This window comes from Xiphophorus maculatus, chromosome 8 (genome assembly GCF_002775205.1).
Source record: "Xiphophorus maculatus strain JP 163 A chromosome 8, X_maculatus-5.0-male, whole genome shotgun sequence".
In the NCBI taxonomy this organism is placed as follows: Eukaryota; Metazoa; Chordata; class Actinopteri; order Cyprinodontiformes; family Poeciliidae; genus Xiphophorus; species Xiphophorus maculatus.
Genome location: NC_036450.1, coordinates 17,823,908 through 17,849,569, shown reverse-complemented (window position 1 = coordinate 17,849,569; position 25,662 = coordinate 17,823,908). Strand labels below are relative to the sequence as shown.

At 37.6% G+C, this 25,662-nt stretch overlaps 3 protein-coding genes across 10 annotated transcripts in view; 1 reads left to right on the top strand and 2 right to left on the bottom strand.

The window, feature by feature from the left end:
* Positions 1 to 9,933, bottom strand: part of arhgap24 (Rho GTPase activating protein 24) — a 65,962-nt gene extending 56,029 nt beyond the window's left edge. The window contains exon 1 of one of the 2 annotated variants that reach the window (XM_014468644.2): positions 9,497 to 9,933. Coding sequence is in view for 1 of the 2 variants with exons in the window: in XM_023338435.1 (XP_023194203.1) it covers positions 4,787 to 4,840 (54 nt within the window). In the remaining variant the exon portion in view is untranslated. Of the gene's footprint in view, positions 1 to 4,786; positions 4,885 to 9,496 lie in introns of those variants that run through there. The other variant, XM_023338435.1, reaches the window with a different exon arrangement.
* An 8,754-nt stretch (positions 9,934 to 18,687) lies between these two features.
* esm1 (endothelial cell specific molecule 1) lies at positions 18,688 to 21,008 on the bottom strand. Its single transcript, XM_005798693.3, has 3 exons — positions 20,310 to 21,008; positions 19,907 to 20,050; positions 18,688 to 19,798 (listed from the first exon to the last, which is right to left on the bottom strand). Exons 1-3 carry the CDS (start codon positions 20,644 to 20,646, stop codon positions 19,719 to 19,721), a joined length of 561 nt encoding a protein of 186 aa, XP_005798750.2. The 5' UTR covers positions 20,647 to 21,008; the 3' UTR covers positions 18,688 to 19,718.
* Positions 21,009 to 22,956: 1,948 nt separating this feature from the next.
* LOC102218858 (probable E3 ubiquitin-protein ligase HERC1) overlaps positions 22,957 to 25,662 on the top strand; it is a 44,448-nt gene continuing 41,742 nt past the window's right edge. For 6 of the 7 annotated variants that reach the window (XM_023338878.1, XM_023338880.1, XM_023338881.1 and 3 more), the window contains exon 1: positions 22,957 to 23,054. The gene's annotated coding sequence lies outside the window, so the exon portion shown is untranslated. Of the gene's footprint in view, positions 23,099 to 25,662 lie in introns of all 7 variants that reach the window. The other variant, XM_023338877.1, reaches the window with a different exon arrangement.

Genomic DNA, 25,662 nt, shown 5'->3' with positions numbered 1-25,662 from the left:
TTTTCTGCACAGGACTTTGTAACAGCTCTGCTGGGACTGATCTGTGTTGCAGTATAAATTGAAACCATAAACAATTCCTGCGTCTCTTGGTGTAAATAACTTTTAGGTGCCTGACAGTAGCAATATAAGTTCAAATTTACATCACACCGAGGCTTTGTCTACAGGAAATACATTCTCATAAATTTTTTGTGGGCATATTGAGAGTATAAATAACAGCATAAAAGGAATCAGTGGAAAGAAATGTATGCATTTTGGTCAGGACAATCACATACTCATATATTGAGGACAGAAAGTCAGTTGGTGTGCAAATCATGGGCTTGTAACTAATTAATTAAGTCAATTAATTTAAATAAAACATCATCTTGTCTTGTTTACAATTTAACAGACTCAAAAGATAAATTGGCTGATCTATTTACAAAACTCTAATATATATGAAGCTAATCTTTGTTCCTGTGAACCATCCTAAAGGTGCCAGATGTAGCTCTGAGCATTTTTATGAAACAACTGCATAAACCCAAAATGGCCTGACTGTTGTGTCCACTCAGCAGATTGAAACTAGCGTGCTGGAGACGTCTGCTGCGTCCCTGTGAAACACCTGTGTGTAGATGTATGTGCAGCCTATTTATGGCAGCGTTTTCCCCCTTGAGTCACAGTCTCCAAAATAAGCAGCGAAACAAGATAGTTTATAATAAGTCTTGCAGTAAAGCTAGCTAAAGAATATCTTCACCAGGCAAATATGAGATATTTTTGAAAACAAAAGCTTATGATTAAATAACAATTAATGAGGGATTTTTTCCCATCCATCCATCACTGGGCTATTTTGTAACATAAACATCAAACTAATCTCTACAACTTCAGTCTGTGTGTAATTAATTTAAATTTTTTCAATAGTATTTTCATCTACTAAATATGACTGTATCTTGTCACATGTTGAGCAACAAATAATCAGTTTTCTCTTTGTTTTGTTATTGTGTTCTAAGTTTGTTAAGATCAAATCCACCCTCGTAAAAAGCAACCTTCCACATGCACATATCTTGGAAACACAATATATTTCACATACAGTATATGATATATTTCTAGTATGTCCATGTGCATTTTTACTTCTGCATTGTCTTTTTAAATACATTTTTTAAATTTCAAATTTCTCTATCAGTTGTTTACTTGTATTCTTACAGCTGCAGTAAAACCTTTGAATCGTATGTGAGAACACTGCAGGGGTTTCAGAAAACTTATTTTCCGCAGTATTTTCAAATCAGCTTTTTATAAAATCATTTCTGCTGTTCACTGCTTTCCATAAAGAGGATTTGCAAGTACCAAAAAAATTTTCTGCAGAACTTGTGCAACTTTAAAAACAAAAATTGACAGGCAGACATTTAATGAGCGAAATCCTACCAGTTATCATCGCCACTCACATACCTACTGCACAGTCTATATTTTCATCTAATTCCAGTCGGCCTTGGTAAGTAAAAGACAGAAACAATGGCATCATTCAAACAGAAAAATTGCTCCAATAGCTCCAATAAACTAAACCAGTGGTTCCCAATGTTGGGGTAGGGACTCCACTTGGGCTGCAATTCAACAAGTCGAGATTGTCTTGTCCACTGTTATTTATTGGATCAGAAGCCAAAGGATTTGGGAACTCTAAAGCTAGAGTACAGTTCAGAAAGCAGACAGTGCAACTCTGCTGGTAAATCCCATAACTATTGAAGGTGATGCATGCCAATCAGATGAAAATAATTATAACAGGGACATAAATAACTTTGTGCAAAATATCTGAACCAATTTATTGTTATCATTACCGTTTTGCTTCAGCTGTGCTATTCAGAGTTTGTGAGGATGGGAGAAGATTATCCACATTTGGCTTAAATACATCAGCTCAAATACTTCAATCTAAGTCGAAGTTTGGTCATCTGGTATAGTGTTTATCAATATCAACTTATCACTGATAAGCTGACAAATCAAAGCATGTCATTGATTCTTCAGTCCCTTTGGATATCATTGGCCCAAACGCCAGCAAAACACATTCAGCAAACTTTTTTAATTAAGAACTTTGCATTTTACAAAATTTTGCATTGGAGTTCCAGGTTTGCTTTTGCACCACTGGATAGCATCTTTGACCATTTTTGTTTTCCTGTTGCAGCTTTGAAACAGCATCCAGTGACATCTTGAGTCAAAGCATGCTCCAGGATGTTCTCACAGCATGCCTCCGAACTTTCACCATTCCGAGAAGTCTGTGGGAAGAGCCACTCTGACCTTCTCTGTAAACAACAACAGCTCAGTATACAGCAGAGACCAATGCATCCATAAACACTGTGCGTCCGGGAGGACAGCACAAATTTAGCTGCAAATCAGACCTCTGAGGAGTTGTGGCATGTAATTTCTTTGCAGGGTGCATGCTAGTTTGTGGCTACAGTCACATTAAGCCAGACATATTCAAAATCCTCAAGTACAAGAGAGGAGAATGGAGAGTATTTTCTTTGAGAGCAACATATCTTTTGAGTCGTCGTCATTTTGTTTCTATTTGTGCTCAGAAGGATTAAGACCAAGTTTATGTCTATCTGTGTCGACTAGCAACCCATGAGCAGACAGTCAGTGTCAGTCTCAGGGATGTCTGCTGCATGCTGATTTAAAAATAACCGTCTGTCTGTGAAATCATAAATACAGAGATTTAATAACTTATGTAATTATGACAGCTGCTCTTTGAAGTAATAATAAATGATCCTATATTTGACTTCTACAGTTGATGATTATAAAACGATCTGTGATGAATCAAATGCTGTTTAATGAAAGCAATATCAACCATTACTACAACCAAGTACTACATTTACAATTGTCATATGCACCAGATGTTAGCTGCATTATGGATCATTGAAATTAGATCTTTCAGTAATAATTCAACAGGATCAAGCAAAAAGGCAGCATGTACAGATTGCTATGTTTGAGGGCTTACACGGACTGTTTGTTCTCTATATGGGAAAGTCCTGTGGCCTGAAGCACACAAAAGCCTGCTGTTTGACACATCTTTATTTGAATTGTGTGACTCTGAGAGAACGTAGATTGAGGCCTCTGCAGAGAGCAGCCCATCCTTTGGGAAATTAAACTTGTGCAAGCTTTTTTTTAAGACTATAAAGACAGTTTTCCAATCGTTTGGCCAAAGTTGGAAATTTCTGAGACCACAGGAAGTGGCCGATTACAACAGCAAAACATTGCACATCTAAGGACAAAATGAATTGGTGGTTATGCAGCGTCATAGACTGAAGCAGTAAAACTTAATGACTGATGACTGATTTTAACTAGCAACCTTTCAATACTTCTGCTCTTGTGCTGTTGTGGCTATACTCATTCAGGAAGTTGATGACGTTGCCCTTGTATCAATTTCAAAAGAAAACCTACAATTCATTCTGGATGCATTTGGAAAAAATACACATGCATAAGAAGCTTGGTTTGACCTGAAATCCTTCATCACCACCACCCACCATAAACGCACCTGTCCAATGCCTAAAGAATGACCTTTACAACAACAATTTGGAAAATATGGACCACTGTATATGCCACGATAACCTCATGTCATCTAATGATGAAATTGACGATGATGTGAACCTTTGCACCTGATATGAGCCGTCTGAAGACTCATAACAAAGATCTGACAAATACTATTTTCAGGCCTATTTTGTCTCCAACCTAAAATCCTGCTTGCATGCTGAACCTGATGGCCAGTCTCAGTCTTTATGCTCTTCAGTTTCGTAGTGTTTTTTTAAAACAAAATATCCAAATACATAATGTTTCCTGCTCTGTCAGCTTGTGCCGCTGTGCTCAGATTATCCTGTATTGTACTGTTTTTTTTAATCTGCAAACAGAAAAAATAGATACTTTTTAAAGTTTTTTCCATCACTTGCATTGTTTAAAATTGCATTTTTGTTATATTTGCTTTTGAAATTGCACCAGTTTATTTGCAGCGCCTACATAGCTTTATGTGAGTGCATATGCTTCAGTAATACTGGTTAAAAGCTGACTGAGGAACATTGTTCACTTCCTGTTTTCAATGACATTGAGTACAGAGAAGAAGGGAACAGACCACCAATCCCCTTTCAGCCATAAAGAGGAAGAAGCATTTGTAAGAACTGGCTGAATTGGCTAACCAGCAAACAGAAGCAGATTTTTACAGGATGTTAACATCTTTGTCTTTTTTTGATTGACACCTGAATTATCAGTTTTACTCTGTTGTCCAAGACATAAAACTTACTAATAGCCTCAAAATGTTTGTAAAAACTGATGTTAAACAGTTTAGCAACTTAAAACTAAGCAACATGTGGTTGTCTTATACTGTCTTCATTTCAGAAGCTACTACTTTGCATAAGCCCAAACACATAAGCCATAAGTCCACACCGAATGTAAAATACAATAATCAACATGTATTGACTAATGTCTACTATTATTACATATACATTCAGCAATTAAATGCACACTGCCTTATTTTTTTGAATAATGTCCTATTGCAAACCCAACCTACTCAGTTACTTAGCAAGTTTCAGTTGGCAGAACCATCTTAATGACAGACCCTGCCTATACGTAATAGTTACATTTTCCCTTGTTTTACAGAGGAAAGTGAATAAACCAGCAAAAATAGTGAGAAAACATGAAAAAAACACAAGTGGAAACATAATTCATACATTGTCAGTCAGTCCTGTCAGCGCTTTAAATATCCCCAAGTAACTTCCTCTTTTAGAGCTGGCACAAAATACGGCCCCTGTGACCCACATGTGTCAAAGACAAATATAAACCTTGCCTGCCAAAGCTGCTGCACTTCAAGCACAGTCGGTTGCCGGTAGAGTCCTGCCATGAAAGACACAGAGGTGAGACGACAGCAGGTTTCTTGCTGTGTTGCTCCTGCGCTAATCATCGGGGAGGACGTGAAAGAGGAAGGGCTTTCAGAACATCCTCAGATGAGAATGTTTTTACACATGAAAGCAAACATTCGTCTAATGGTTACATAATTGAAGTCCAGTATTATTTAATACAAGAGGAGGCTACGAGGAGGTCATGATTTAAGAGAGGGGACTTCATTAGGGGTGAGGGTGTTGTTCAGGAACAGTTGCTACCCACACAGCTCACTGAGAGTCGATAAAGTAGATGGATGGATAGAAATGGGGAGAGATGAGAGGCAGTGAGGTGCTTAATATCACAAACACAGAAGGATCAATTCAATAGAGAATAGTGTTCCCAGTAAGCTCACTGATGAGTCACTGTCTATTTTGTCTACGCCACATGTGTCCCTCCTCCAGCTCCATGGTGATACATTGACACCCCCGGCTCACCCTTTCCCGTTTTCTGCCCTGCCATGTGTCAATGCATGTCTGGTAACTGAGCAGCAGGCCTGTGGAGAGACAAGGGTTACGCTTTGACTTCGACTGGCTGACTCATTCTACATGTGTCTGACAGACGACTCCAGCTGAATGAAGTTTACTGCTGATGTGGCTGTCTGTTGAAATGAGAATCCTGGAAGACGTATGAAGAATGTCTAACAAAAAAGGCTTTGTGTAAGATCGTATTGCATTTATTTGTGTGTAAGAAACTAAACTGATTCTAAGATATTGCCACAAAACAATGGATATTGTTTATTTTTTAAGACAGTCAATGCAAAATTGTATATGTGAAGAAAAATCAACACTGACAGCACCCTTAAAGACACCATTGTGACGGCATCATGCAGATATTGCACTTTTCTTCACTGGTTTAGTGAGTGGTTTGGATCATTGCATGTTCAAGTTTTATTATTAAGTCCAGATCTAAATCTGATTGGAAATCTGTAGCAAGTTTATGATGTTAACAGTAATTACCATGTTCATATCTGACCTGACTCACCTGGATGTATTTTGGAATGAAGAATTAGAAAAAATAATATGAGTCTCTAGAAAAGTCTGCAGGTGTAAAACTCGTCCCATCAGACCTTCTCCTGTTATTATACTGAAGGAGGGTTGCATACAAATCCAGATTGTTTTGCATGTATATTTGTAAGAATATACAGTATATGTGTATATATATATATATATATATATATATATATATATATATATATATATATATATATATATATATATATATATATATATATATATATATATATATATATATATATATATATACATATATATATATATATATATATATATATATATATATATATATATATATATATATATATACATATATATATATATATATATATATATATATATATATATATATATATATATATATACACAATTCTTTTCTTTAATTCTTAAATCAGTCTACCATAAAAGACAGTGAAACAAATTGAAATTTGTGGTTGTAACATGTTAAAATGTGGCAAGTCTTAAGTGTTATGAACTGCACAACACACAGTACGCGCAAGTCAAATACTGATGTGGGTGAAGCAGAGCAAATATTCTCAAAGCATAGAGGTACATTTGCACTGAACATTTCTCACACTTTCACATCTTAGGTTTACTTTGCAACAACAAAGAACTGTGCCAAAAGCCATGGTAGTCCTTTCATCGCTAAGCAAAGTAATTACAGCACACACAAAACCAGTAGCTTATATTAAGGGATGTTTTATAGGATAATATGTCCTCTCAGACTGCTAGGAGCATGACTAATAATAATGATGTTCATTTACAAAGTAATTGCAGAGTAAATGCAGAAGAATGTTAAAGCTGTGAGATGTATCTCTGCATCTTTGCCTCACTTGGCATTTGAGAATCTGTAAAAAATGCTAATTAGAGTGATATTTACTGTTGCTTCAGCTCAGAACTGTGCATTAGCCACAGGTTCCAATCTATCAGCGATAATAACAAAGGAACCAGTAAACTGCAGGGACTTACACTGTTAGAAGTCTCAGTTTACTCTGATGAATATTGTTCACCTCTCCCCCTGTCCTCCTTTACCATCCAGTGTCTCTGCTGTGTCTCACTATGTGAACAAACTTTATGCTGTATGCCATTCTTCCTTTAAGCTCTGTTTGGGTTTCTGTGTTGTTGCTGCACTCAGTTTTTTTTTCTCTAAACTATGGATGTGTCTCTCTCTCAGCTGTGTGACTCCACGCCCCGCTGTTGGTCCATGCTGCTTAATTACTCAGGGTATTTTTTTTCCCTTTCGGTTTTAGTCTTTATGTGTCCACCGCCACCCCTGGAGATCTGGGAGCAGTGGTTCACATGATGAAACACATCAGATATTTGGCCAAAGGGTAAAAAGGATCCTACAGTGCACTGACGCAAAGAGAGCAAAACTAGCTTTAATGAAACAATTTCATATTGATAATATAGTAAAATGTTTAGCTTTTTTTTTTTTTTTAACTATCCCTCATTGTGAATTTTTTTATTTTAAAAATGAAACACATGCAGTTAGAATCCAACTAATGCAAATTCAATTACAGTTGAACTCTTTCTCTTTTTCTCAAATTAATGACATACACGTCAAATTATGAGAAAAGAGGTAGTCAAAGGTAAGTCAGAGGCAATTATATAAGTAGAAAGCGAACAATTCATGGACAACATGGTGATTTGCCCAATAATTCATAACCATTAACCCTTACCACATTCTGTCACCAACCACAAAGGTTAAAATATTTTATAGTAATTTTATGTGATGGAACAACTCGTTGTAAAGGATCATTGTGGAGCAGAAAATAAAGAAAACCTGAAAAGTGTGGCATGTTTTTTTTATTAATGCCACCCCACTGGCACCTGCCAACAGATAATTCCATCTGAGCTGTGGATCTCTGCAGCTCCTCCAGAGTCACTTCTTTCCCCATACGTCTTTTTAGGTAGAAATTCTTGTCTTGGCGGGTTAGCAATTGTTACATACTCTTTCCAATTTGCAGACGATGAACTGATGGGCACTTTGTGAGATGCCCAGGACTTGAAATGATAATCTATAACCTAAACCTGTTTTTATCTTCTCTACAACGTTCTCCCTGACTTGTCTGCAACACTTCTTGGTCTTGGTGAATCTGTTTGTTCACTAATATTCTCCCACAAATCTACATAACAGCTTCATTTTTAGTGAGATTAAATTACACACAGGAGGACTCAGTCTATCAGTTAGTTGGTTTCTTGTTGATTTGTTGATTGACATTTGATTTAAAGGTATCAGATTTACAAAAACATCTTTTAAACTGTTCTTTATACAACATTTTGAGAACACGTGCCATTTTACCCCCACTTCAAAGTTATGTGTTTGTGTTACATAAAATCTCAATAAGATACATTCAAGTTTGTGCTTTTGATGTGACAAAATGTAGAACAGCACAAGCTCTATAAATACCCTTTGCAAGGCATTCTAGGAAGAAACACAGGTGAGAAACGCAATTATCAAGTGACCTCCAAAATTCTGGCACCTGTGTGTCATATGTCAGCTCCTTCTCTTGAAACTTTGTTGCTCAGTTTTGGGGGTTTTTTTGTCTTCTGCACTCACCTAACAGGACACAAACAAGTGTTTCCAGAAATGTTTTCTTTATGTTTTTTTTTCATATCGCCAAAGTGATCTCTACCCCCATGTTGTTCAAGTTCTACTCTTCCCCCTCTGTCTCTTGATAAGCAGATATCATAAAGTTAAACCAGGGATCAGTCGAGCCCAGCAGCTGACACAGGGAACCTGATCCCTGTGGCTTTCCAGCCGCACAGCCTGTGTCTGCTGCAGACATTCCTAGTGCAGGAGGGTCATCATCCCTCCTTTTACCTCAGCCTGTCCCCTGTTTGCTTTCACATCTTCCCTTTTCCATTAACCCACGAGGCCGGCTGGCAGACACAGGCTGCAGAGATGAATTTTCCATCCTTTAAGCCATTTTATCAACATCTCTGACCTGTCCGGTGCAGTCTATCTTCACATCATTCAACAATTTTCCACATCTTAGTTTGGTCTAGTCCAGTCTGTCAGCACTTGCAATCAGTGAGATCCTGGCACTTGGTATACGACTGGTACATTAATCCAGAGATAATAGAGTTTTGGCATATTCAGCTAACCCAAAAGACAGACAGAGGTCACTGCTTTGGATGGATCTAATAAGGATCCTGCAGCCTTCATGTAAAACACCAGAAATATATGGAAATCTGTTGGAAGGCTGTAAAGCTCTGGTCTAATGAAGCCACAGGTGTTGTGAATTTTAATAACTTTTGTCCTTTTGGCAGTGTCACTGATTTTAATCTGTAATAATATGTCGCTTTACCATTACGTGATCGATCATTTGATTAAACTGTCAACTCTTGATCAGACAGCTCATCTTTTTTAGTCAACTAAGTTATTGTACTGAGTAGTTCTCTCAAATGCTGTAATGCTGCAAAATGTGTCACAGCTGATTTTTTTTTTACGTGGAGGTGAATATTACATATTTCCCTTTCGGATTCTCTCATTCATATGATAAGTCTTATGTGAATGATGCTGGAGAACTGAAGATATTTACGCCTCCGAAGAACAGAAATTGAGATCAAAACCACCACCGAAACAGAGCCAGACCCACCTTCTACACAGACAGCCTTGTTGAATCCTTCAGGTCTGTTGACTGGGGATGCACGGCTTGAGTCTCCAGTCCACTGACAGGTAATCGATCAACAACAGAAATCCAAGTCTGAGACAAGCTCAAGTAGGAGTCCCTCTCAGCTGCTCCGGCTGCTGCTGTTTCTCCCCTGACTGAGTCAGACTGTGCAGAGCGGACTGACTGAATTAGCCAAGGCTCAGACGTGAGCTGTTAGAAACTTTTCCCCTGACTGCTCACGCCATCTGCATTCTGAGAAAAGTCTACCTTGTGCTCAGGACGACTGTCGCGGTCAAACACACACCTGGGGAGGGGAGCACCCTTACAGCTGAAGTCCACCCAGAGACCTGCACTGTCACAAAAACACGCACACAAGTCTCACTCCAGGCACTGCAAAATGCAGCCCCAACTCCTCCAGTCATTCTTCCTGGTGAGGCTCAGGCTGTGTGTAGTTGGCTACAGAGAGGAGGAGGAGGAAGAGGAGGGAGGAGGAAGGAGGAGCAGGAGGGGGAAAAGAGTGCATGAGTATGTTTGAGGAAGCCTTAGAACGAGAGCTGTGCTGGAAACCAGCTCTGAGTGCATCTGACTTTCTCTTGTATTCCACAATAAACAGACGGAAAAGGGAGCTTTTGACCTTTCAAACGGTCTTCCACTCATTTTAAACATCTGAATCAACAGCCGAGAATTTTCTTTCTCTATGAATCATAAAGAGGAATAAAAAAAATTGCCTTTTCCATTTATCCTCTGTGACTAACCCCGAACACAGAGAGTGGAGGGAGACAGAGGGAGTCAGCACAGTTCCAAGGTGTCGTCAAAATGATGACATGAACTAATGGCTGTGTAAATGCAGCTCAACAAACATTTATTTAGTCTCGGCCCTCGCTGTGGTGGAAACCCAGCTGTATACACACCACGGAAAATCCAGTCTTGTTTATTTGGGACTACCCTAAATGTTTTCTCGCTCCATAGTGATGCAATGGTTCCTTCTCGAGAACATTTCTACAGAAGAGTAGCATTTTCCCTCTGGATGCATACATACAAAAATAAAAATTATTATATAGAGTTGAAATTAGGATCAATAACAATTTGTAAATTTGTAAATTTCCAGAATTTTGAGAGAATACTTTTGAGATTTTTTCTGACTTTAATTTCTTCATCTTTTAAAGTTGACATAAAATTCCTCTGTTTGAAGGAAGAACTTTTCAAACTTTTTGACTTTGGTCAAACATTTGCCTCACAATTATCTTACAGTGATTTGCTGCAGGTTTGGCCCATTCCTCTTGGCTCAACCACACTTTCTGTGCTCTGCTCACAGATTTTCTATGGAACTGAGACCAGCTCTTTGTGATGGCTGCTCATCACAAAGAGCAGCTTTGGTGGCATGCTTAGAGTTATTTGCCATTTTGAAGTCACATGCTTTACCTTACGGCTGATTTACTTAGATGTTGCATTAATATTTCCTGCATACGATTTTTTCTTTATGTTGACCAACACAGATAAATTCACCCTCAAATCATTTTCATTAAACTTTAGTTTTGCTTAGAGATGAGCTGCTTTGAGTCTTGCATAAACATTTTGCTACTTTTGGTCTGACCAATATTTAGGAAATAATATATAGGAAAACAAAAAAAAACAAACAAATTACCTCATACAGTTGGCCACAAATCCTTATTCATGTGTGATACTAGGTGGTAGTAGCTATCATTGATCAGCTTTTCTGTTAAACACCTCGTTTATATAGTGTCAAATTGTCAGATCTCAAACTGTTAGCACTGTCAGAATGATGAGTAAAAGTCAAGCTGTGTTAATTTCCAATCTGTCAAGATTACAAGAATCCATGGGATGCTGATTCGCTGGAGGAAACAGCATCCTATGATTCCTTGGATGCTGAGGATTCAATCCAGATTCTAGTTTCTGCAGATAAGATGTCACATCAGTCTGGAGTTTGGAAAATTACACTCATCAAGCTGTAAAAAAAAAAAAAAACTAGTATAGGCAACTGCATTTCCTTTTTTATTACAAAAAAAGAAGAAAGATTAGAATGGCAATTTCAAAAACATCACTTTCTCAATGTATCTAAGCTGTTAATAATTACCACAATTGCTTATATTGGTAGTTGGAGGTTAGTAGGAGTTTTTTCAGTTAAAGTATCAGCAGGTGGATCCTCATTGAGAGACATGAGCCTGGTCTGAGATCATTTTCTCCACAGTGCCCCTACAGGTCACCTGTATATTGCATTTGTTCGCAGCTTGGTGCAGATTTCTAATAACAAGAACAAACTATCACCTGCTACACAAAGATTTTTTTTTCCAATTCTCAAAAAATGTTTCACATTCACATTTTGATGGCTCCCCAGCTCCGCTGCCAGTATAGATATAAGCCCTGAGCTTTTGTGATCTGAGTCAATGGGACCTGAGCATAGATGGAAGTCTTTATATGATTAAATAGCATTTTTAACCTTACGTTTTCAGCATATTATTAATTTTCTCTTCACTTTTGTGAAATCAGTTGTTTTTATATATATATATATATTATATCTTTTCTGGTTCTTGAGTGTGATAATTTGAGTTACTGCATTATACTAACATTGCACAATTTTTAATCAGGAATTTACTTCCACAGTTTCAAGCTTATCCCACAGGGTGTGTCTGCTGGGTGTTATAAGAAGCCCACCATACTAACTCCAAATTAAGTGTTGAGAATAAACAACAGTGGGCTTTGAACCATATGTGCTCGGTCGTCCTTCAGCCCGTTTTATTATATTTGCAGCACAAAGAATGTTGAACACGAAGCGCTGTGACCTCATTGGCGTAGGAAGTGGTCGTCTGTAAACAAACTGGAGCTGCAACTTCTCCCGTGAGGATTCTGAAAGAATTCGTCTGATGGACAACTAATAAGATCAGAATGAGTGAATCTTCATACAATGAGCCTCTGGGAGTTGCATTTTTTCCCCAATGAGTCTGGGGTTCTCATGGCCTTTCAGTCAGAGGTTTTGGACAGGCGGTGACTTCTGGAGAGATGACTTGAATATTTGGAGACCCAAGCAGACGAAAGGGTTTTCCTGTTGGGTTGGAACAAAGTTATTTTAATGAAATCATTTTTGAATTTACGACATATAATAATAATTAATATATTGTTTTGATTCATGCTCATCTGGAACATTCCCTAAAGGCATTTAATGTGCACCGAACAGCAGAAGCTGAGCGAGTACCTTCCACACAGCGTGTTTAGAGGACTGAAATTATTTGTAGTTCGAATGAAGCATGAGGTCCAAGTTGAAAAGAATAGAATTGAGAGAAATCTGAATATAGATTTGGGAAATTAATAGTTCCCTAAATGATCCAAGTTCAATATCCAAATTGGCTGCTGTGTATTTAATTCATTGTTACAGTTTGGGGGGAATAAAAGTTTATCACATAAAAACTAAGACATGTATGTCTTCTTCAAATTTGATGTAATCATATTTTGTCAGTGATGGAAGTTAAATCACTCAATTTATTTATTTATTTCTGTTTATTGTTAATAGCAGTGAGCAGCACAGCAATTGTTCTAATGCTTTCCTGCTTTTCCAGCAAAGGCTCTGCTTAATTTGTTTTGAAAGTTGGCGCATAGATGTGGGAATAACATCACACCCAAGAATAGCAAAGGACAATGAGCATGCTCATACTGTAAATAAAGGCTCAAGAGTTCATACATACCGCAACAACGCTTTCTCTGAACCTGAACTCAGGGACCTTCGACTTCTGCAAGTCACCACTCTTTATTTTTGGAGGGGCGAAGGATGACATCCCAGGATAAATACAACATAGCAACAGAACGCTGCAAAGTTGATGTTGCAGAATAAAGTAGTAAGCTACATATTTACCACTGCTGGGAATTTTGTTATTACACTGAACTAGAGGGTATCACTAAGCTCTACTTTCTAAACATATGGCTTTCAAATGTAAAACATTTCATTTTATGTTTGAATGCGTAAAATGAAAAATAAAATACACTAAAAATATGTCACATATAGTATATAACATGGCATCCAAAAGGACTAAAGTTGGATTTGATGTCAAAAGAGGCTGAAAAAGTCTGTATCTGCTTAAAATTACTCAACATAAGCTTCTCTCTTGGATCATCAAAGAAAGAAACAGAGGGAGAGAGGAACAGAGAGAGAAAGAAAGAACAACTATAAAACACCCTATTTTCTGCAGACCACTGACATAAACTAAACCTAATTTTATCCCTAAAGTCACCACACCTTCAAAGACGCTTGCTTTGGGATTTCTGCTTGCAGTCTGCTCAGCATAATCAGAATCTAAACACATTTCAGGCTGTTAAAAAGTCTTGCATGACTCTCAGCTGTACTGCATTCAAAGCAATCTTAACATTTGCTGGCCAGTGGAGTAGACAATGATTCAAAATGAGAAACATATTAATACAGAGCATTCCAACAAAGCAGTCCTAGTTTTAATTAATATATATATTGTAGAACGTTTTTGTAAATTTACTTATTGAATGCAATAAGTAAATCATTCACTGGCTCCATTTATCCATTTCCATAATGGAGTCTTTTCAGATATTTCAAATAGCTCTGCAGTAACAAGAAAGAAATACTTAGTCTCATCTCTCCATTTCTTTGCATTAAATTTACAAATCCAACCCGCTTGGATTTCTGTACGCATAAAATGTACACATGCCCGTATTATGGCACATGAATAATCTATGAGCAGCTATATGTGGATGTAATAATGATCCATTATCCTCCCAGAGTTAGGGTAAGCTCTCATTCTGTTCAAGGTCACGTCTGACTTTTTGCATGCTGTAACAGCGCCCTCTCCTGGTGAATTATAAAATTATTTATTAAGACGTTTCAAGTTTGCTTTTAAATGTTCGTCTTTGCATCAACGGTCCCCGGCACACATTTTTATATAGCAGTGGTTCTTATGTCTCATAATAAACTACAATCGTCTCAGAATGTATATGAGAATCTAGATGAAAAGGGTTAGCAGGTTTCTGTCTGGGTTTTGTAGTTGCAATTCTTGCAGTCACGTAATTAAAACAAAGATTTTTTGATTTTTTTTTATTTGTGCAGTTTACAATTTTGTTAAGATTAGGTAACGGTTTTATCTACACGTATGCTTGAAACATTCGCTTTTCCAGGAAACCATTCTCTCTTTCAATGAGGAAGATATTTTACAAATTTTTGCGAACAATAGGTTTAAAAGTGGCAATTTTTCTGATCACATTTTGACATCTGATCAAAATGTGACTCCATCAATGATTTGACATCAGACAACACCTCTCTAATAATCCAAATAAACGTGTGAGCAGTTTATTTATGTTAAAAAGCATTACATTTTGGTGGCAAAAAGTGAGTTATGAACACTCAACTAACATAAAGCCCTGCAATTTCAAGTAAAAACAAAACATAATACCATCGAATTGAATAAAGGATGATTGCAAACATCCATATCTGCATAGGTGTTACTTTTGACAATGTTTTCAGCATAGCTCCAAAATGATACCAGACGGGAAGTAATTCAGGAGTCAGGAAGTAGGAAGTTCCACATGTTGATGCTCCTCACAGAAAAGGCTGCTTATCCCGAGGAAGTTCTCGCTGTAGTCATCTTGTGGCAACCATTAACTCAGCTGATCTCTCAAGCATGTCTCACACTGTGTTTGCCTGGAAAGTAGGATGTCTGGAAACTGCAATGCAAGATGGAAGTCTGGTGGAATGCAACAAGAAGGGGAAACAATTTTACTGTAGCTCCATCTTTCACGGTAATCTTTTCCACAAAGACAATGACTAAGCTCTTGTCTCAAACTCTAAAGACGAAAACAGCAACGTGTTTGAGCCTACTGTGCCCAAAGTGTATTTATGGTCTGCATGTTCATTTATAAGTTGATTTCCTTTAGGAAAATTCTAGGCTCTGTTTATTTTTCAGCATCCGAACAAACGAGCATTGGCTTCCAAAATGGCAACCTATCCAGCTTTTCAAACGATGCCACCATGTGGAAGGCAAGAGTAAATAAAAAAGTAACATTTTCTAAGCCTTACCAATCTTCATCTTTCTTATGACCTTAGAAGTTATCCACAATCAGCTACATTCAAACTGCAAAATGAAAAGTAAATTGGTCAGCAACAACTAACTCTTACATGCAGGAATATTCTTGGTAGCAGCTTACTCACTTTGTTGCATTGCAGTTATGCAAGAACTTGAACTCAAAGAAAAATTGTGCCTAAACACGTGAAACACCACAGACTTGGGTAGAGATTCTGTACACTTTGCCTTTCTAGCTATTCTCCATGTTTTTACTGAGAAATGTTGCTCCTTGTGTTGTCTAATCAAAGGAAAAGTCACTTTTAGGTCAGAAATCTGCAAAGTCACAAAGGTCAAAGCTACAGAATCTTTTTGCTGGCTTAAATGTTTTCTGGGAAACACGAGCAAAAAATGAAAAACAGAGTTGAAGAGAAAAAAGGAGGGAGCCAAAAACATGTATTCATCTGCATGAGTTCCCATCATTCCAATGATGCATTTCCTGTTTCTCTTTACTGGCCTCTGTTTTGATGTTTCTAATCAATGTAATCAATCGATACTTTAATTTCCTTGTTTGCACTGCGTATGTGTTGTTTCCAATAAATCCTGTCACTCCACTGCTCTGGTAAACAACCTGTTGAGGCTAGGATCACACTGTAAATACCAGAACATCTATTTGCATCTATTATTAGTAAAATCGGTGTTATTTACTACTTCATTCACGCACCTTTGTTTTTACAGAGGCCGCAGTGACGTGCTCAGGGAGTCAGATAAAGAGGTTTTCTCACCAATGCTTTCCTGTTTTTTCCAGGCTCCTTTGTTTTGGTTGCAGGACTTTGACCTGCTGGTTCTCAAGGGAATTAGAGGAACACTTGAGTCTGAGCACATGAGAACGCTCCTGCCCGCATATAGACGGCCACCATATCTGTCTGTACGGCTAAGCATCTGAATTCATGCTATTCGAAATCTCTGGGGCAAATGTTGCTTTTTAAATATATTTTAACAGTTCCAATCCTCTGGAATTTACTGTAGTACTCCTCTCCTCTATTTTTGACAACTTTAATCAAATTTACCGTAATTTTTATAAGCCGTGACACAGAGCAGCCACCGAAGCTCAGATTAACCTCAAGATATTAGTATTTTCTTTTTGATAAATAATGAATAATTAGGTTTGTGAGTTTTGAAGTGGTTTAAATGTTCTTGTCTTTTTATGGCCCCTGAATGATGCTCTCCTGGAGTTATTGTGGTTGGAAGGGTTCAACGTTGTTCCCCGGTGAATCCTGGCTATCACTGTACTTGAAGATCCAAAGTCATGAAAATGTCATTGTATCCTTCCCAGGCTGTGAAATGTCAATAGCTTTGATTTTCTTTTGCTTTTGAGTTTTTTTGTTTGTTTTTTCAGATCAGGGCTTGACATTTTTGAGAGTTTAGCCTTCTTCACATTGACAGGTATTAAACAATAGCTATTCCATAATCAATCAGACATGGGTGTGACTAGTGAAACTGAACTCAACTTTCCAAACATTGTGGTCAACCAAAGAAAATTCCTAAATTAAAATTCTGGCAGGTTGGTTTAAATAACTTCATTCCATTTTAATTCACTGAAATCAAAACGTGCTTGATGACCTTAAAGACCCGTTTTGACTCCCCAATAAAACAAACAAAAAAAAGCAATATAGGGTGTGTATTTGTAATAAATGACAATCTGTTTCAATGTGTACATTTTCGATGTATTTTATTATTCTTTTTAACTCTCCTCCTCTTAGTTTGTCAGTTCCTTTTTCCACTTGAATCCTTTAGAAATGGTATTACTATATGTTTTTAAATGTAAAATTCAGATTATCAGTTTGCACACAATTCCTTAAAATTAGGTTAGCAAATACCAAATTTTTATGATTGACATAAAGATAGGAAAAGTCTTTACTTCCTATTTTTTTAAGAACATTGCATCTCAACTTTTCACATTGGGTCATGTCAAATGAATGCTTTTTCTTTTTATCATGAATTTACATATAACTTTGCTCATCTCATAAATGTTAATATGTCAACGCTTTCTCTTGGAAGCAATCTGCTCACTTGATGTTGAGATGTCAGCTCTCAGTTCGGCAATAACAATAAAAAGAGCTAACGCTCAAACAGTCGACTGAGCCATAGCAGTCATACATCACTGATAAATTCCAAGCTCTTGCAGTGTCACTTTGAAAAAACAAAACTTGCTTTAAATTCCTAGGCAGACACAACAACAACAGGAAGAAGGACCATTTTCACAGGTGTCAGGAAGCACAGGAAATAAACAGCCTGAATACGGGAAAATATTTTCCTACCAGAAAGGGTGAGAGGTGAGGTTAATAGGAGTTATTTATAGCTAAGGGAGAATTACTGTGAAAATTTGTCAGTTATTACTTATTGGAATTACTTTTTTGAATTTGAAGTACTTTAACAATGCTGCACTTTATATTAGTGGAGAAGCCTCAGCATATTATAAAGTGACAACGTTTACAGTATTAAATCTATGAAAGGCTTGTTAAATATTTTATTTAATAATTCATAATATTGGCAACATGCTGTATGAATAAATAGGTTTGTTAGAAATTTGTCTTTTTCCAGATTAAGTAAAAGTTCATAACACTTCTTTCATAATGTCTTTGTATTTCAGCACTTTTTACAGACTTTTACATCAGTGAGACATTTTGCTTGCTTGGGAACACCGATTTATTTGATTTTCTACCTTTTTGGATGTAAGGCCACCTCACTATTTCAAAGTCAAGAATGTGTAAAAAAAAAAAAAATCCCCAGCTTCAGTATCATGGCATGAGAATTTGAAAAAAAAAATCTCTTCTTCCTCAAGGTGTACCCTTCTTTGCCATCTTTTGCACAGCTTGTTAAACACCAAAGCTTCTATTATTTATTTGTCTGTGAAGCAGATCTTTACAGTTCCTCTGCAGACATATTATTTTCCCGTGACATTTCTTCAACTATATCTGAGTTCAAAACTAAAGTTTGGCACAGGAAAACTCAGAAATACTAAAAGAATGTTTGAAGATGTTCAACTAAAAGTTTACATGAACGTGAGACACTTGTTCATGCAAACTCCAGAAGCTTCAGCAATATACATACACATAAGACTTCAATTGACAAAAGTGACAAAAGTCAGTTATACGTTTTTATTGCTATATTTGATGTGTTTTGTTTCCTATAAAAACAGGACAGTCATGGAAATAAGTGTTAAATGAACAAAAATGTTGCTACAAGTTACATTTAATGAGAAACAATATACAATATAAAAGATCACCAGAAAACACAAAGGCCAAGAGGAATCAAACTTTCCTTCATTTATATTTATTTCAGTCATTTGTTGAAGAAACAACCAAGTCATCAGATTAGTTATAAACCAAAAGTAACCAAAACGTTGTTGGATGAAGTAGCACTTATTTCACCTACTTCTAACCAATGACATTACTAACATTACTAACATTACTAAGAAATGTTGTCAGTATGTATCAACATTTAAAAAGTTATTAAAATAATGATAGGAAAAAATTAACAACATAATGTGAACATTTAGAATGCATTTTTCTCTTTTTAATTTAAATCTCTGAAGAGAGTTTTAATTCTACAAAATAAGTCATGTAAAACTCCTGTAAAAATTTCTAACAATTTTGCTTTTATGGACTTTATACTTCATCTAAGGTCATGTTTAGCTTTTCTGATTTGGAGGCATATTGTTTTTGACCTTAATGTTACATCTGCAACATGGAAATCTAGTAATCCTGGAAATGTTGGGACATTTCCACTATCAAGTTGTTAGTTATAGTATAACAGCCTGCTTTAACAATTCTGTACATTTTATTGGTGTCATAAAATTTGGCTTTGTAAATGTTTTATATTCATTCTGACGACTTCAAGCCAGTATGAAATATAAGGAACTGTAATGTGCATTTTGATTTAATTTAATATTACAACAGGCTTTACCAAACCTTATAATGGAACAAATAAAATAAAATAAAAGCAATAATTAAAGAGCAGAGATAACACTCCATATGTATAGAACAGATGAAAAAAAAATCTAACAAGCGTTCAAATGCTGGTCAAAAAGTTTTTAGTTAAAACATACATTTTGGTTTATTCATAAATTAATGCTACATGTGAACTGAACATTTGAAGGGTTGTTTCTCTTTTTGTCAGCGAGGGTTCAGTCTTTTTGGAGCAGTGGATCTGTCTGTGCTCTGTGCAACCGCTTGTACTGATCCCACTTCAGACCCTGAGAAAACAAGTGAGAGTTTACTTTGTCATCCTCTTTTCAGATATACTGAGATCTAATGTGATGTAATGTCATTTGAGAGCGATTTGTCTTAAAGCACAAACTCACCTGTTTGTGGTCCAGTTTTGAGCTTGCTGGCAATTTTGGCGAAGAATGTGAGGGTAAGACAAGCTCCAGTTTCCCTGTCACAAATGCCTCCTTTGCAGCCGCAGGTCTGGCGGCACTCAACCCCATACGTCCCATATGGGCAGTCTGCAAAGGAAAACACTAGTTTGTCACAAAAGCCCAAATTAAAAAAGATATATTTGAGTGGAGAAACGATAGTGCATATAAATGCAACATTTTACTATGGATAATCAAATTAGGTCTGGAGATATGGCTTATTTATCGACTATGGGACTATGGACAATTGCTGACCAGAGCGTTAAAAGGTTGTAAAACCATAAAAGAATCAGGATTTTGAGCATAAGATGCAGTACTCAAAAAAAACGACTAAGATTTCAGGTCACACCTTTGCACATCCCGTATTCGTCTCCATAATCGTCCTCATCCTTGTAGAACTCGCAGAACAGCCCCGGTCCGCACTTGACGCCGTGCATCCCCGACACCGTGCGGTAACAGTGCTCGTTTCTGCCGGCCGCGCAGACCTGGCAGCAGCCGCAGTCGTCCAGGACGGTCCGCGTACAGCCCCGCGGGTCGCCGCAGCGATCCCCTCTGCATCTGTCCGGGCAGTTCACCGCATACTTCACGCCGGCGCTCCACGCCTCAGCATCATGCAGCAGGAGTGAGGAGAGCACCGTGAGGAGCAGGAGGGACATCACTGGACGCGGGGTGGCTGGATAGAGCATGTGGGGAAGATGAGAGAGGAGCAGCCGTGATCTCGCCTGAACGATTCGGGTTGACTGACCCGCGGTTCATCAGGTTGTACGGTTATCAGCAGTGATCAACTTTGTTTTGCCGATGGCCAATTTCCTCATTCCGGTGTTTCTTTCTTTTTTCTTTTTTTCTTTGCCCAGCAGCCTTTTTTTAGAAATCCGGCTTGGAAGTGGGATCAACTGGGAACCTCCATCCAGGAACTGAAGTTGGCAGGACCTGATGTCATGAGTTATCTTTGGTTTGTTTTTGTCTCAGTGACGGAACACCTCAGCGTCAGATGGCAGCATCCAGGAGGATGTGGAGTTGTTCCCCTGTCCACACAAGTTTCTTATAAATAATTGATAGGAAGCAAAGGTCATGAGGGCCATGTTTACATTTTAAATAAATTCTGTGAACAACAAGCAGTGAGGGTAAATATTAAATATTCACTGATGGCAGTGAATATTCAACGTAGTCAGTCATCTTTTTATAATATCTGAAAAACAAAATCATTTAATTACAGCATGATTTATGTTGCACCAAAAAGATGCAACAGCAAAACTGTCTATAAGAAAGAAGAAAGCAGACTGTATTTGTATCTTTCCAGCCAACAGCCATCACTATCTACAAGAACTCTTTTAAGAATTTTAATTAACATGAATTGCAACGACATTTAATTTCCCTTTGGGATCAATAAAATATTTTTGAATTTTTTGAATGAACCATGACAATATCTCCTTCATTCTTCAAAGTAGTAACAGCTGGTCCATCGGGGTGCAGTTCTCTGTGATGTGAAGGAGGGAAAAAAAATCTAAAAATGATCAATAAACATATTTAAAAAGAAATTATTAACCTGTTTCACTTAATAGTGTGTGCCTAAATGTGACATGAATTCAGGGTTTCCCCCAGAAAACATGCTAATCCCGGTGCTTGGAGTTTCATGCAGCAGTTCCTCATGTTTTTGAGTTAAAAAATGTTTATAGTTGACAGGAAATTTGAAAATATCACTTGATAGTTAGGTATTATTGGAAGACTGGAAGATTAATACCTAAACTCTGACTATAAAGTCTTAAAAAAAGACAATTGTTAAAAAAAAAACTTAAAATAAATAAATAATGCTTAACCTGGTGACCGGCAGGCTATTAATACACTGGGGGGGAAACCCTGTGACTTGTTTACACAACATTACCACCAACTAACTCTCATTCAACAGTGACATTTATCTGACAGACTCTGGTCGGTTCTCTTCTGTGATGCTTCTGATAGAACCTCAGCAGTGAAGCTAAATAGCAAATCATGTGTGGCTGCAAGGGGAAACTAATAAACCTTTACTAATTCATTACTGAATTCAATGCCTTATTTGGGGCGCTCAGAATCTTGCTCCTGCCATATACCAGAATGTGTTTTTGGGTCACCATGGTGACAAAAGTTGATATGACGACAATGACAATTAGACCAAATTCTCCACTTTTCTCTCTAAGTAGACAATGCAAAGGATTTTACAGATTGCAGGTAAGGTGCAGCTTCTGTTTCTTATATTGCTCTGCTTTTTTTAATTGTTTACTTTCTATGGTCATCAGCTGCTATCTTGTGATCTTTGGTGATAATCAAATTATTGCCCCATGTAATTCATGTCCTCAGCTTTGTTATCAAAACATTTCAATCTTAGACTTCTCTATATATAAGGGATATTATTATGGAAGTTCTGGTGTTTAACTTTTCCCTGGCAAAACTTCAGTCTAAACTTCATGTTTTTCTTAGAGAGCAAACATTTGTCTTTAATTAAAGTTAGACTTGTGCAATTTTTTCCAACAAGAATGTAGTTTAATGCCAACAATAGAAGAAAATGCGAAAAGGTCTCCATTGATTGAAGCCCAAACAATGCATGCAGCAACAGTCATTTTCTGTCAGATTAAAGCTTTGCCATGAAAAGCCTGCAGGATTTTGCATGATGCAAAGTTAGCCTTGCATTGTCAAGCGCTTCTAGAGCCACAAAGGGCAAAATGCATTTTGCCTGAGATAAACTAATCTTAGGGGACAAAGTTAAAAATTCTGGCAGCATAATTTCTTCTACATCAACAGATGTCGGATGAGAAGAATATACTTCAGCAGATTACTTGTTTTGTTTCTATTTTGTGAATGGACTGTGTCGTTTTGGGGTTTTTTGTCAGTGTTAGAAATACAATTTTAAACCAACCAAATACATTTGTGAGCCATCACTCCGAGACGCGCCGTGGCGCTAAAGTGGCAGCCCACCGCCCCCTTGCATCAGTATATAATGCTCCGCAGAAGAAGCAGGGAAACGCAGGGGAAGGCTGACATGATATTTGCGTCCGAGGGAGACCTCACTGGGACGGGACGGGTAACGCAAAGCAAACACCCTCGGAAGCTCGCCGTGAAGGTAACCGACACGCCTGCGGCCCTCTTTCATTCTATCACAGCCAGGTAAAATAGACGCAGACCGAGCTTCACTGTTACACAGCGAGGTGTTTCTGCTGGGAGCTGTCAGAAAAGAAGCGGAGGTGGGGCTCGGTCTGTCGGTCTTTTAACGTGAAGCAGACCTAGCAGGCAACTGCAGTGCAGCCAGCCAGCCAGCAGCGTTAGCTCAGCTGTCACCGCAGATGCAGAATAGTGTTACACCAGCTGAATGACACGGCGGTGTCCGCTGTTCAAATTCCCATTGAGCAATTCAGTGTTTATGTTGCTGCAACCGCCAGGCACCGAGCCAGGAAAAGGGATGTCAAGACTGATATCTTGGCAAAAACACTAGTAATATAAATGTACAGAAAGATTGAAACCTGAAGCGCAGGAGGATAATGCCGTTATGTTTCAATAATTAAATTATCCTCCAGGCTGCTCGTTTGTGCCTATTTGCTCGACTCTTATTAACCTTTCATTTGGCCATTATGAATACAGTTGTCCTCTGTACCTCAAAAACTTATTATTATTATTAATATTTTTATTGACATGTAGCTGCCTGGTTATGAACTTTTGCGCTGCAGCAAGAAGATCTTGAGGTCAAATACTGGCCAGGGTTAATGCATGATCTCCCTATGAATGTGTGTGTTCTCACCAGGTTTTCTGACTTCCTCCCACAATCCAACGTTTCTCCCTAATTACCTTTAGTTATCAGTGTGTGTGCTTGGTTGTTTGTCTTGTGTTTCCCCTGGTGACCCGTTCAGGATGCACCCCACATCCCGACCTGTGATCGCTGCGGATAGGCACCACTCTCCCAGCAACTCTTCAAATATGAGTCTGTGGCGATGATGGATAAACAATTTGATAATATCTGTAGCTGGCTTCTGACTGGCAGCCAGAGTGTACCTGCTGTGGATCCGGTCGTCCTGGAAACAGCAGCTTAAACTGATAAGTCAGCATCCTCTTCCAGCTGATCTTAGCATTTACCTTTATATGTCAAATGTAGGTGGTTAGGTGATTGAGGTAAACCAGAAGTATCTGGTAACCTATGAATGAAGTGAAATGAGATGCTATTCCATTTTTAAGTTATGTCTCTTCTGGGTTTTTGGTTACACTAGAGATTTAAGATAAGCCTCCACAAGGTCTCACATTTCTCTCCCCATGATAGAATAACACAAAGTGGTGCATAATTATGAAAAGTCAGTAAATGACACTTCAAATTCAATACAAAGAATAGTCTGGAAAAGTGTGCCGTGCACTGGTTTTGACTTCTCTGCCTGCTAGTTAGCAAACTGTAGAGGAGCTGCAGACACCCAGAACCAGGTAAAAAACCAAATTGACAGCACAGTGATTAGTCATGCATTCCACAGCCTGTATGGGACAGGGACAAAAACAAAGCCATGGTTGAGACAAAGAAATGACACTGGGGGACATGAGACCAGAAAATGTTTTAAAATAGTAATTTGTGGAAAACCAATTGGAAAACAGGCAGATTGAAGATGATGGTGGTGGTGTCATGCCCTCTTGTTGTTTTTCTTCAGCTCAAATATGGATGCTGTTCTTGCTGAAAAGATATATGAAGCTGAATTCATAATGGTCCTGGAAGAGTGCATTATTTCCAGACGTCATTATAGTCAGTAATCACAAAAGGACATTTTCCAGAACAAATGAGAAACTAAATGTTTTATTTGGGGGAGGGGGAGGGATAAAAGAGGGAATTGCAATTAGCCCCATATCTGCTACTTCACATTTCTGGAGCTTTCTTGCTTTGGTTGCTTCACTGGTGAGTCTATTGCTATATCTAAGCTTGCTGTTATTTTTGGACTGGGTGGAAACCGTATAGCCCCCCCAAGCCTTTGGCTCGGCAAGAGACATGAGATTTTCAGACTATAATCACACACTTGGTAATATTTTGCGATTTAGCGCATTTCATGTTTTGTTGTAGGTTTTAATTTCAGGATTTATACTTTGGCATCATAATAACTTATTCAAGTCAGTGTTTTTTGTTTGGGCAACATCAAATAATTCAGTCTCTGTGTACTGGAGTAAATATTAAACAAGCAGCACTAGAAATACAATTATTGAAGTGAAAATCAAGTCTATTTTTGCTGTTGTGAGACAGCAGGAGCATTGGAAGTGGGAGGGTGTGATTCGTGCTGTACAATGTGAAAGTAGATGAGCCCCCACTCACTATCACTTGAATGACAACACTGCTTCATTATTATAGCATTGTATATAAATAAAGGGACTGTAACTTTAACAAAATGACGATAAAGAGCAGTCAGATAATCTATAGTTTTATAGTTACTTGAAAGAAAATGATAAATCAGATTATAATCTGGATCAAAACCTCGGTTAGTCACCTCCACTTTGTTTTAAATATACCCGGATTTTTCATCTAACGTTATTAATCAACTAAATTTATCAATAAAAACAACTCAAGAATTAAATATCTGTCAACAAAGTATATATATATTTTTAACTGCTGGCTTGGATTATTAACTTTGGTGCTCAGAACAAAAAAAAAATCATTAATCAGTGACTTTATGGCAAAGAAAGTCTTGCTATTCTACTTCCCTTTGTGTCTTGTA

Coding starts and splice junctions, on each gene's coding strand:
- esm1 (XM_005798693.3), bottom strand. CDS start 20,646: ATGCTCTATCCAGCCACCCCGCGTCCAGTGATGTCCCTCCTGCTCCTC. Junction 20,051..20,309: donor CGAATACGGGATGTGCAAAG/GTGTGACCTGAA, acceptor TTTCCTTTGCAG/ACTGCCCATATGGGACGTAT. Junction 19,799..19,906: donor CAAAACTGGACCACAAACAG/GTGAGTTTGTGC, acceptor TTGTTTTCTCAG/GGTCTGAAGTGGGATCAGTA.